Consider the following 13,035-nt stretch of genomic DNA (forward strand, 5'->3'; position numbering starts at 1 on the left):
CCGAGTTGGGGTCCGCGAGCACGCGTCGCGAGCAAGACTTTGACGCGTGGATCGTAGAGGAACACGTGGAGCGATAATGGCGAAAGGGTTGGCGGCCCACGGGGGTATCAGCCGCCGTGAGCGCCGCTCGGTCCGGCGTTGTCGCGTGGCGGGACGGCAGCTCGGCAGCGGGGAGACACGGGCGCGGTCGTCGCTGGGGAGGACGCCGCCACGAGCCACGTGTTCTCAGATGACGAGAGCGTGGGCAACCGACAACCAATCGCAGCGGGACACGTCCGTCAATGATGCGTCGGGGAGGGGGCAAGGCCAGCTTGCGACGGTATGTGATTCGCTCTGGGTCGTTTCGTAGGTGGCATTTGGGAGAGGAGCATCTGGTGGGAATCTTGGATAAGGTTGGCAGCGAGGGGACGGAGAAAGGTGAATCTGGTGGAATCTTTGGGCATGAGAGGTGAATCTCGTGTGATTGATGTTCGTTTGATCGTTAGATTGTAATATATTATCTTTGAATTTATATTATCATTATTCATCTATGTTAAGATCAGAGTCTGTCGTATCGAGTCGTACCGTCCGGTACGGGCGGTACGTACCGGTCCGATAGGTCGTCGATACGTGGATCGACTATTATCGGTTCGAGTGTACTGTAGCACTATAGCAGTACTACAGTGCTCGGTACACCCAGCCCAGGTTAAAATATCAGTACGATACGGTATTGCGAACCTTGATTAAGATTATTATTAACATCTAATTCAGATTATTACTGGGAAACAGAAGAGTTCTTGAAGCCAGAAGCAGAGTTACCATGGTCATTATCTTACACACCAGATTTGGTACTTTGACTTGTCCCATGGGATAGAATCAAAAGTACCAAAGCAAACATGTACAAATAGACTCTCAAACAGATACATATGTACATATACATGGAAAGAAGAACCTTAATCTGTAAATAGTAGACATGCAGTACTACATGATATGGTGGTGAGATCTATTTGCTGGTCCACTTACCATCTGTGCCTGGCACAACCCTGTCATGGAGTGGCACAGACTCTTGCAAGTGACAGCCAAGACAGCAACAACAATTCGTTCCTTGCTTTCTCCCATGCGAATCAGCAGTGCTGCAATCCAACCCAAGTTGTGACGAAGAGCATAGGAATCACAGAAGGGAAATCCACATACACAACAAGAGAAAGCAGTCTATCTTACCTCCATCTTCCTCAGGAGCTCCGCTGCAGTTTCTGCTGAGACAACAATGTGCCTTGCGGAGTCCTCGATGAAGCCTTGATGTACCCCTGTGTCGAAGAGATGGAGCAAGCTGTCGTAGTACCCGTCCACGTTCAGCAAACCCACCTGCACAAGAAATGATCATGGCGAGTACGATGAAGGAGACAGTAGACAATAGACAGTAGACAGTGCAGCTAGCATGACTGCTCACTGGTTTGTGGTGAATGCCGAGCTGAGAGTAAGCTATCATCTCCAACAGCTCCTCCATTGTCCCATACCCACCTGAAGAAAGTTTAGGTTTGTAAGCGTAGCCATCACAGCGTTGTCCTTTCGAGTGAAGAGAATGGAGGTTTCACCTGGGAGAGCTATGAAGGCATCGGCATGTTTGGCCATTTCTGACTTCCTGTCGTGCATATCTGCAACCTTTATCACGTCTCCTATCGTTTCCCCTGATATCTGCACGAGGAATCGAGGCTGATGAGTGATTTGTCTGCTCCTGGAACTTGGGAGAGGGTTCATGTAACCCAGAGGCTTTTGGATCTTTACCTCGTTTGGCAAGAGATCTGTGGGAATGATTCTGATGAAGAAAGCGTTAGAAAGATGGCATTTCCGCAGTAACGAAGACGAGAAGGTCGAAACAGCGAGGCATACCCGAGAACATGGCAGCCGCCATCGTAGACCGTCTTGGATATCAAACCCATCAGGCCGACGCTTCCACCACCATAAACGAGGTTGATGTTCCTCTCCACCTGAAAGGAGAAAGACCAGAAGCAGCAAGTTTTGTCGGAGCAAAGAACTCAGGAAGGTAGCGAGAGAGAATGATACAGTTCATGAGAAGGGAGGGCTTCTCACCAGTTGCTTTCCGAGATCGAGAGCTGCTTCACTGAACGAAGGCCTGTTTCCTGACCTACTTCCACAGAAGACACATATGCTCCTAAACCTTGCTTTGCTCCCACTACCACTCCCCACTTCATTTCCTTGTCCTGTTTCCATCCCTCGAGAACAGGAGGTCAAAGAAACGATGCACGGAAGCGAAGAGAGGAGGAGAAAGGATTTATGCAGTCCGTGAGAGCACAATAAGGCAATACCCTTTCCCAGCTTTCATCCCTGAAACCTCCTTTTGTCCATTAAACGACCTCAATACTTCGTGCTGAGGACGATACCGACGAGAAACATCGTCTTCCGCCTCGATCCCACACCGAGATCCTTGCTTCTTTGATCAGTGCATTTGTACTGGCATCATTGCTGTAGCTCTTATCCAGGTTGCGGAAGCCTTTGCTTCTTCAGGTAAACGAAGCATGATTACATTTCAGGCCCTCTCATTTCACGAGTCGCGTTCTTATAATTGGATTCAGGCGATCGGACAAGAAAAGGACAATAAAATGGTTAGGCGATTGCAGTCAAGTAAGAGATTCACAACTGCTGATGTGACCTTCGAGAAAAGGTCTTGCCATCAAGACAAAGGACAGCTCGATACCTTCATCTTTCCACCTGGACGTAGAGTTCCTCGATGGTCCTACTGCTTTGATTAGGAGAGATCTCAGGATCTGCTGGGTTTCCATTTGTGTTAGGCGCTTAATCTCGAGAAACCATGGGGACTGGCTCATGGAATCAGACCAAATTGCATAGTTTTCCGTGCTTGTTGGTTCTGCTTGTCTGCGTTTTGGATTGACAGGGATGGAACACCGTGGGGTATCAATGGAGACATCCCCAGTCTTGCAGGCTTTCTCTGTCAGCGAGAAATGTTACGTTGCTTGCTGCGCAAGACTGGCTCCTTCTTGGCCATTCTTTGCCGAGATGATTACACTGACAGCATTTGATTTCTGTCAGTAAATGATCCAAAATGATCGATCTTTCACCTCCACAACTTGGTAGAGAAGAGAACAAGAGAGCAGAGCAACCTTCATCATCGATGCCATATACATCTCTCCCGTTTGCTCTACCTACAGCTTCTGTAAGTGTGAGTACAGTGAGCAATGTTCAGCTCAGCAAACGGAAGCGAGCATCGCTGAAGCGCTCACATCTGTCTCGACTGCATTGCCAAGTACGGTTCATCGTCTGTGTCTCTTTGTGAGCGATCGCTTTTGTGGACGAAGCAACGGCGACGTGAGCTCTTCTCGCCTGCGTGGAAGCGAGGCATCGCTGAAGTGCTTCGCCGTTTCATATCAGCATATCGATTGCGTCGCCGAGCTGTACGATGCATTAATGATGCTTCTTTGTAAGCTATCGACCGACGATGAACGAGCACATCGTCTCTCTTTTGTGGATGAAGCAACAGCGAGCAGAAGTGTACCGAGTAATGGTAGCTGTGGAGGTCGATCGGGAAACGAGTCAGGAGATGCCTCACTGTTCATCTCGGTTTGAATTTTTCATGTCAATTATGTTGAGAAAATATACAAAAATTAAATGAAACTACAACACTTTAACCTATAAAAACAAGAAAATAATGAGATACTTGTTGATGAACTGATATGCCATGGTTGATGAGTCAACACAGCCTAATCCACGGGTCGATGTCGAGAGTCTTCGGTCGGTTGAACTGGATGTCGAGGTCGGCCGGGCCCTTGCGACGGGGTGTTGATTAGTGTTTCTCGATTCGGGCACTGTTGATGTTGAGCAGCGTCTCTCTGTCTCCAGGTTGGTTAGTGGCTCGCCTTTCGTACACTAGTTGGTAACTCCTAGGTCGAGACGCTTAAGGCTCGAGGGTGGCCGCTTTCCTGCAAGAATGATCTTCATCGAGTAATTCCCGACTTTGGCCCCTCCGACAAGCAAGTCAATAGTTATTTTTCTCTTTTTGTCCTCCCTCTTGGCCGGATGCCGACCAAGGGCTTTTATGCTATTGTACCAGGATCGGTCGTATGCGAGTTTGGTGTGATGGCCGATTCTCGAGGGATGAGATAGTACCTTTGTATGGTTGTCATCCCGGGACGCATGAAACGACGCTAAATGACGTTGTCCTGGGCTTCTGGGACGGGACATACCTAACAACGCCGTGGTATGGATTCTGACTTAGCGTGTGGGGGTGCTCCCCTTGCCGACTCGACTGTAACGCGACGTGACATCGATTGTGACATGTCTTGGACCCAAAATATATCTTATTAATAATCTCATTTATCTCAATCAATCATAAAAATTTCAATAATTGGTATTCTATCCGATGATGCCATCATATTTGTTAGAGTTTATTATTTAGAGTCTCTTTTTATTATTGATAATCACTTTATTAATTATAAACCTTTTTAAATTTAATAAAAATATTATTTTACTATTTATAATTTCTCTAATCCTGATTTTATCCCTTTTTTTTATTTCTTCCCTACATCCTTGCGATCGTCGTCTACACATCCTATCGTGCTCTCTATGGCTAGTTGTTGCCCCTCAGCCAACACTCCTTATCGTGTGATCATTAATGGTTGCCTTCCAACCCACGCTTTGATCCCAGCTCATCACATCATTGATAGTGTCTTTTTCTGAGGAGGGGTGAGGAAGAAGAAGAAGAAAAAAACAAGAAGATATTTATGTTCATTTAATAAATAATAATTTTTTAAAAATATTATATATATATATATATACTTTTTAAAAATAAGTTATAAAATAGTAAAAAGGGGATTGTAAATAATAACCTCCTATTTGTTTTATTTTTTTATTTGAATGAAAATATCCATGGTTTTTTTTATAAAATGATTTAAACACATATGCTATTCAAAAAATTAATTATTAATTATCATAAAATTAAGAAAAAATATTATTTAATTACTGGTATCTTTTTAAATTTAATGATAATAATTATGAATTTTTTTAAATAATATATATGATCAAATCATTTAATTAAAAGTATGAAGATATTTTTATCCAAGTGAACACAAGTCACTGTATATAAAAATGAATATGATAGATGTCATCCGATAAAAAGTTACTTGTGAAGACTCTTTTCAATAAAATATTCAAAATTATATATATATATATATATATATATATATATATATATATATATAGGCTCTCAAATTGTCTATTTACTATTGCATGGAGGAAAAGAAAGAACAACGGAGACGAAATCTTTGACCTTCTCTTCCGGTGTCGTCGGGTGGTTCAAACCTCTATTGAGTTCACTTGCATTCCCCATTTACACCGTCTCTTCTCTAACGTCGGGGTTCACACAGCTCACAGGCATTTCGTTTGACTCACCCACCTAACAACAATCGTTCCTTTTTGCTCGCCGCTCTGTCTGGATTGGGAGAATTGAAGAGAGAGAGAGAGAGAGTGGCGGGGGGGGGGAGGGGGGGGGGGGGGGTGGGAGGGGGAGGGCAGAAGATAAAGAGGGGAGGTCTCGTTTTTGGTAGCTAAATTTAGAAGAAGCACCGCGGGAAGTTGTAGAGAGATTGAGAGGAAAAGTTTGGCCTCTCAATCTTGAAGTCTTTGTTCTTTTTCCTCTCTAATTTGTAGAGAGATTGAGAGGAAAGAGTTTGTGATTTTATGAGGCATTTCGCATTCCGATACTTTATTCTTAGATCTTCCAATCCTCCCAATTCTTGCCCTTGACGGGTTTCTATCTTTTCTTGGTAAAAAAAATCAAGTTTTGGAGCTCCCAAAAATTTTCGTTTCAGGTTCCTTTCGGTTAATCTCTGACGAAAACCTTGAAAAGATTGGATCTTGATTGGAAAATCCAGTAAATTCTAATGGGGAATTGCTACGCCGCTCCCATTGATCCCGAGAAGAAGGCGACGACGAAGAAGAAGAAGGATAAGAAGTCCAATCCTTTCTCCCTCGATTACCGCCGTGGAGGCACACCCCGCCTCGTCGTCCTCAAAGATCCCACCGGCCGGGACATCGGTAGCCGATACGATCTGGGTCAGGAGCTCGGACGCGGGGAATTCGGCGTCACCTACCTCTGTACTGACAAGGCCACGGGCGAGCTCTTCGCCTGCAAGTCGATCTCCAAGAAGAAGCTGCGGACTGTCGTGGACATCGAGGACGTGAGGCGGGAGGTGGAGATCATGAGGCATTTGCCGACCCACCCCAACATCGTGAGCCTTAAGGACACCTACGAGGACGAAGGCGCGGTCCACCTCGTCATGGAACTATGCGAAGGAGGGGAGCTGTTCGATCGGATTGTTGCGAGGGGGCATTACACGGAACGGGCAGCCGCCATGGTCATCCGAACAATTGTTGAAGTAGTGCAGGTGATGCCCATTTCTTTACCAGACAGAGATGGATGACTGTTATCATTTCCTATTCTTTTGTGGTTACTAAGTTCATGTATATTCTTGCTTTTTCGTGGATAGATGTTGGAAGTTAGGATCGAGTATGACCTGATGCTGATAGGATTAGAATTTGGATCTCTGGTGGAAGTATAATCTTCTGCTGAAAACCGATATTTTTTCTGTTCAATTTCTCTGTAGAAAAAGTTATTTTCATTTTGTTTCCTCCATGAAAGTATGTGGTATCAATTGGATGTTCAAGCATTCTGAAAAAGGTGATTTTTCGATCTTTCTCGACTAACATTTCAAAAACCGAAGGAGTATATTTGTATATCCTTCCATTGTGAAACTTGTTAGGACACTTGCACATTCTTCTATTGCTGTGAAGGCCATATCGGCTAATATAATTTTGTTACTTACTGTACCTTTTTTTATGTTGTACAATTATTTCTCACTTTTGCAGTACTTTAATCTCCAAGTTGATCTTTGCCATTGCCATTTTTCAGGGACATTGTCACCATTTTGATGTATGAACTGTGATATCATGTTAATGACTGTTCCCTCTTTGCACCTGGATCTGTCAAGATTGTTTAGTTCTTGGCATGACAGGAAATTATGCTGTTCTTACATTTATCATATTGCTTCAAGCTGGATTTGAGTGTTGCCTGCCTAGACATTTGCTGAATTAGATAATGTGCTGACATGCTTGCTTGATGTCACAACAGAATTGCCACACGCATGGAGTGATGCACCGAGATCTCAAGCCCGAGAACTTCTTGTTTGCAAACAAAAAGGAAAATGCCCCTCTGAAAGCAATTGATTTTGGGTTGTCTGTATTTTTTAAACCAGGTAAGTTGTAATTATAATACTATAAAGACAATTTTTTAATCTTAAGTCTATAATATTTGTCCAGTTACTAAATTTTAACTTGAAGAATTAAGGTACCTGTCAATCCTTGAGTGGCTGGAATATGATGAAAATTCATTTTCTAGTCATACTACTTAATGGAGCAGTAGGCATCAGTGTTTGTAGGTATTTTCATGAATTCTGACTTGCTAGTTCTTTCTTTCACTATGCAGGTGAGCGCTTTACTGAGATAGTTGGAAGTCCTTATTACATGGCTCCGGAGGTTTTAAAGCGAAATTATGGCCCAGAAGTTGATGTCTGGAGTGCAGGAGTCATCCTGTACATCCTGCTTTGTGGTATACCACCATTTTGGGCAGGTAGTTTCTTTCCTTGGAAGGCTGCAGAGAAAGAACGTCCACGATGGACGTTCTCTAGATGCTGTTTGATATTAGATACTTTTAGATGCCTTATAATTCAACTATCAAAAGACGAACTGTTTTCAGCTATAGTTTACCCTGTCTGATATTCTCTTTAGCATATCCTGATAATCTAGCATCTAATGCTTTTCCCAGAAACGGAACAAGGCATTGCACAGGCGATTATTCGTTCTGTTGTCGATTTTAAAAGAGAACCATGGCCTAAAGTTTCTGATACTGCCAAAGACCTTGTTAAGCAGATGTTAGATCCAGATCCTAAAAGATGTTTGACAGCTCAGGAAGTGCTGGGTAAATCTTCGACACCTACTTGTTCTTCAAGCTCAGTGGCTATCTATCTAACTAAATTATATTTGCTTTGCTGAAAATGTGAAGACTTCAAAATTGTGGTATCAAAATATGATCATCTGTAGTAAATCATCCTTGATTGTTTCTAATTAGTTTCATCAAGAGTGCAATGGTGAATGCTGAAAACAAAGTTATCGACTTCCTCATACGACTAAATATCACATTAGAATTTCATTTCTTTTTTTCCTTCCGAAGGATGTTGTGCATAATATTAATTTACTGTTTGCTTCAGATTTAGACCGTACCATCTACTCCTTTTGTTGTCTTCTGGATTTTATCTGCTGATGTCTACATCTGAAGTAACTACTATGCTCTGCGCTTTTCATTCTCAATTTTTTTCTCTTACAATTTGCATTGCAGATCACCCATGGCTGCAAAATGCCAAGAAGGCTCCCAATGTCAATCTCGGTGAAACTGTTCGTGCAAGGCTTCAGCAATTTTCGGTGATGAACAAACTTAAAAAGAGAGCTCTTAGGGTAAGAATCTGTTGCCTTCTTGAACGGATTTCTTATCCTGTTAGCACATCAGGAAAAGCGATGTTCTTATGGTTGTGTTTATTGCAAACTTTTCATGTTTTACAAGATCAGGATCTGCTACATTTTTATATTCTTCATGCTCTGGCGGAATTTAGGTTTAACACATTTCTAAATCATCACTGCTGCAGGTGGTGGCTGAACATTTATCCATGGAGGAGGTTGCTGACATAAAGGATATGTTTGACAAGTTGGATATAAACAAAAAAGGGCAGTTGACACTTGAGGATTTAAAATATGGTTTGCATAAGCTTGGTCACCAGATGGCTGATGAAGATGTTAAGATACTAATGGAAGCAGTGAGTTTCCCCCTGTCCATTTAGTTTTCCATTACAATACTGATTTGTCATGAAGGTAACTTCATGATTATTCAAAGTTTTTCTTGTACTAAGTTCTCCTATTATGAGATCTTAAGGGCATGAAAATGTGTTCATAATGTCAGCATTTCATTTTTCTTTCTTAGAATTCTTAGATAGACTGAACATTTACGGTCACCACCAATTCTGATCCCATGAATAACTTGGAAATGGAAGCTAAAATGTGCATTCAATAATTTTAAGTCTGGGTCACATTCTGGATATATGGTTTAGCCAAATCAAGATGTTTCTGCAAACTCAGATTTTTTCTATTATGTCCAAGGATAATCTAAAAAAATTGCACGTGTCTAACTTGAAAAGTTACTGTTTCTGTCCTAAATTTAGCATCTTCATGACAGGCTGATGTTGATGGAAATGGCACCTTGGACTATGGAGAATTTGTTGCCATCTCGATCCACCTCAAAAAGATTGGGAACGATGAGCACCTACACAAGGCCTTTCAATACTTTGATCAAAACAAGAGTGGATACATAGAAATTGAAGAGCTCAGGGATTGCTTAGCTGATGACATAGGTCCAAATCATGAAGAAGTGATTAATGCCATCATTTGTGATGTAGACACAGACAAGGTCAGTTTCCGACTTATATGGTAGCTTCCGGTGATACATCACCTTCTACTTCTTTTGTGTTTCATCTCTTATCCTTACGATATAAATCAACTGCTCAATTTATAATTAATCAGAAGGTATGCTGCTTTGCATTATTATTTGCTTAGTGATTATAGAGGATATCGGTACTCCTTCGTCTAGGAAAGATAATCCCCAGACTAGAAAGCAAGCATTCTCTTGTGTAAATTGTTTTCTTCATCTCAAGACACTAAATGAATCAAAATTTGCCTTCTCAAATCTCAGGATGGGAAAATAAGTTACGAGGAGTTTGCTACGATGATGAAGGCTGGGACAGACTGGAGGAAGGCATCGAGACAGTACTCAAGGGAGCTGTTATATAGCCTCAGCTCGAAACTGAAGAAAGATGGATCTTTGAACTGAACCGAGACACATCTGTGAACATCAAAGAAGAATATCTGTATTTGCTGGTTTGCAATATTCTTTCTCCTCGTTTGTTCCTCTACCGAAGATTTCAGTGGCTTCCGCCTATTTTCTTTCTCTGGTTTCCTTGATATGGTAAGGGTCTAAGGGGATTGCGGATGTTCGAGAATCGTGAAATGTGGATAGCTGAGGCATATCACTGGGGGGGGTGTATGATTGTAAATGTGTATGCATTTCTAGACTGCTAAAGCAGGCACCTGATTGTAATCTTACACCTTATAATATATTCGAGTGTATCTACCCTTTGTAGATCTTGATCTTGTTTCTCTTAATCCTTCCTTCATGAAGTCCTTGGCTTACAACTCTTTTCCAATATCTATTTTAAGCTCATAAAATGGAAAGCCTGAAACACCCTGTTTCTGTTCCAGTTCATGGCTGATGGTGTCGGATTTTGTTTTTATGCTTACATGCAGATCATAACAATTCACCTTTTTGCAAATTTATAAATCCCCTCTGTAAATTCCTGTATGAAGTAAGATTTTGATCAGTATATGAGCTGCTATCCACATCAATCTTTCATCACACTTGGTCATAAGAATGGACTAGATTTCTATTAAAACAGCATCTAGTTTCCATTAAGCTTATCAGTAGTTGTTCAAGGCAAGGGACATTTGCCATTATTGTTTGAGAAGCAGAATGTCTGAATCATAATCTCAGAGATTTATGAATCTTAGCCTTCAATGTGGATTAAGATATTCGAATGATGCAACCTCATCAACAATTCAAGTACAAATTGCACAGTGAGATTCAATATGGACTCTCTCCTTGCAGGAAGCCAAGCAAGTTCTTCCACATGTCCATTTCTGATTACATAATAAAGGCACAGACTTACTGTTAGCTCATTATTTACACTGCATACAGCAGATATGAGTCAGCTGCACTTAATAGCTTTTATATGACTCTGAATTGTCTATCCTGCAGTTCTCTTAGTTTTAGAGACAGATTTCTCATTTTGAAGGCACACCACATAAATGATCTTAAAGATCCACAGTGCAAATCTTTTTTTTTGATGTGTTGAGATGATAAGGTCCTTGGGGCTGTAAATTTGAGTGAGTGGGAAAAATTCAAACCTTGTCTGTGAGTTCATAGCCATAAATGTCAACAAGAACAGAAGAGATGCTGGAGGGCTGCAGCATGAAAGGGAATCCAGTGGAATTAAGGCTGCATCAAGGATTGAAATTTAATGCTCTTGGATTCTTTTGCAGTGTTGATGGTGGTTTTGGGCTTGAAGAGAGAGAGAGAGGCAGAAGAGCAGCAGCTTGGTCAGATTCAACTACTGCTAATTTAGCTGCCTGTTCTTACCCTTCCTATTTATGAGGAGGCCCTTCTTTAGTAGGATGGATTGATAAGAAACATTGTTGCAGTGATTGTCTAACTGCAAGATGAAGAAACCAAAAGTGAGAGAGAAGACTGTCAATTCTCATGCTCAGGTTTCTAACAATGAAGAAAAGAAATGGAAACATGAACATAAGACCCAAACAGAGTGTGTCTGCTATAGTTGGAACAACAAAGCAGACACCAACAATTTAGATAAAAGGATTCCTTTACTTTCTATGCAATTTTGCCTTTGTCCAGAAGAACAAAAATTAAAAAGGAGCATCTCGAGAATCAAATGAGTATTCCAATCTCCTTTTCCATGCAACAAGTGCCATGGAAGGATGCCACTGCTTTCTTCTCCTTCAAAGGTCTCAGGAGAGTCATCACACATGAGGTGAGCACCACCAACTCCCTCTTCTCTCGGGCGCATGACATCCTCGTCATCAGCGACGACAGCCACCATATTTTAGCTTAGCTTTTGGATCATCGGCCGTCCCCGATGATCCCGCCTCGAGGACAGCTCCAGGTCGCTTTCTCCTGCACATCACAAGGGAATACTTGGCGACATGGATGAGATCCGAAAGCTTGGCCTGTTAATTCTAGCCACTGCTTTCTCATGTGATGCTGCTGCAAAGGCGTGGAGAGTGATTCCAGGGATGAGCGAGGCACGACATGTTCCGGGGACTTCCATCACCGTCACTCGAGGAAGAATATTTTGGACAGCACTGTTCATGGAAGCCCGTATGATACTGGTTTCCATGATCTAAACATTGCACTGCTCTCTCATAATTGCAGATGAAGGAATTGCGAGCCACCAGACCGTAATAAATGAGAGAATTTTTCGACTCCTCAGCTAAAAATAAGCCTCCTTTCCCATTCTTCTCATCCTCCTTCCGTCGTCTTCTCATCTTTCATATCTCTGTCTCCTTCCCTCTGCTATCTCTTTCTCCTCCACTTATTTTTCGTCCTCTTTCTTGTAGTTTAATTTCAAACAGCTCAAAAATTACTGATGCGATTTGTTTCACAAGCATTTTCTTATCAGTAACAAAAGCATCTCAAGATCAGAATGAATACAAAGGAAGAAATTTGATGACATGCAAACACAATCATGCATCAACTTGACGTATAAGGCGATGGAGAAAGGAAGAAATTTGAGGCCTACAAACTTCATGTCATTTTGCATTACAACATCAACTTCCTTCCTTCCTTCCTGCGGGCATTAATGGATCGCATAACTCCATGGCCGTCGACGTCCCAATGACTCGGAAAGGGGCAGTGGGAGTGGGGGAGGGTGTGGCAGCCTTGGAAACAAAGCAAGAAGACCTGAGAGAGTTAGAATGGGAATCAGTGGGGCCCGATTGCTGAGGAAAGAGAAGACCACCTTAACACCTCCTTTGTTTTCTCCCGCGTGGACGACTAAGGTCACGTTGATTGGATCCCCACACCATCGATTACCGTGTGGTGATTCCATCAACGGGGAAGCCGTGCCCGTGCCCGTGCCCGTGCCCGTGCCGTGGGCCACGGCAGAGTTAAAATCCGGGTGAGACCGCAGCACGTGCACCATTTTTGTCTTGTCCTGGTAAACGTTTGGGTCATTACGCGGCTTCCAATCGCTGTCCGGGTAACGAACGCGGGTAACTCGACACTGGTGTCGTTCATATTGGCTTTTCGTACGAAGTGACGCCCAACCCCGCGTACCGACGCGGTCCTTCCCA

The 13,035-nt window shown here is 42.5% G+C and overlaps 2 protein-coding genes across 2 annotated transcripts; one reads left to right on the forward strand and one right to left on the reverse strand.

The window, feature by feature from the left end:
• Window positions 1-816: 816 nt before the first annotated feature.
• LOC103980073 (probable cytokinin riboside 5'-monophosphate phosphoribohydrolase LOG4) lies at window positions 817-2,497 on the reverse strand. The gene is made up of 7 exons (XM_009396357.3): window positions 2,071-2,497; window positions 1,870-1,967; window positions 1,765-1,795; window positions 1,575-1,674; window positions 1,430-1,500; window positions 1,201-1,344; window positions 817-1,112 (listed from the first exon to the last, which is right to left on the reverse strand). The coding sequence occupies exons 1-7, from the start codon at window positions 2,209-2,211 to the stop codon at window positions 1,104-1,106; spliced, it is 594 nt and encodes a 197-aa protein (XP_009394632.1). The 5' UTR covers window positions 2,212-2,497; the 3' UTR covers window positions 817-1,103.
• A 3,014-nt stretch (window positions 2,498-5,511) lies between these two features.
• On the forward strand, window positions 5,512-10,252 carry LOC103979884 (calcium-dependent protein kinase 20). The gene is made up of 8 exons (XM_009396124.3): window positions 5,512-6,398; window positions 7,142-7,265; window positions 7,496-7,639; window positions 7,835-7,987; window positions 8,405-8,520; window positions 8,709-8,876; window positions 9,293-9,523; window positions 9,806-10,252. Exons 1-8 carry the CDS (start codon window positions 5,895-5,897, stop codon window positions 9,941-9,943), a joined length of 1,578 nt encoding a protein of 525 aa, XP_009394399.2. The 5' UTR covers window positions 5,512-5,894; the 3' UTR covers window positions 9,944-10,252.
• Window positions 10,253-13,035: the final 2,783 nt, after the last annotated feature.

This window comes from Musa acuminata, chromosome BXJ1-3 (genome assembly GCF_036884655.1).
Source record: "Musa acuminata AAA Group cultivar baxijiao chromosome BXJ1-3, Cavendish_Baxijiao_AAA, whole genome shotgun sequence".
In the NCBI taxonomy this organism is placed as follows: domain Eukaryota; kingdom Viridiplantae; phylum Streptophyta; class Magnoliopsida; order Zingiberales; family Musaceae; genus Musa; species Musa acuminata.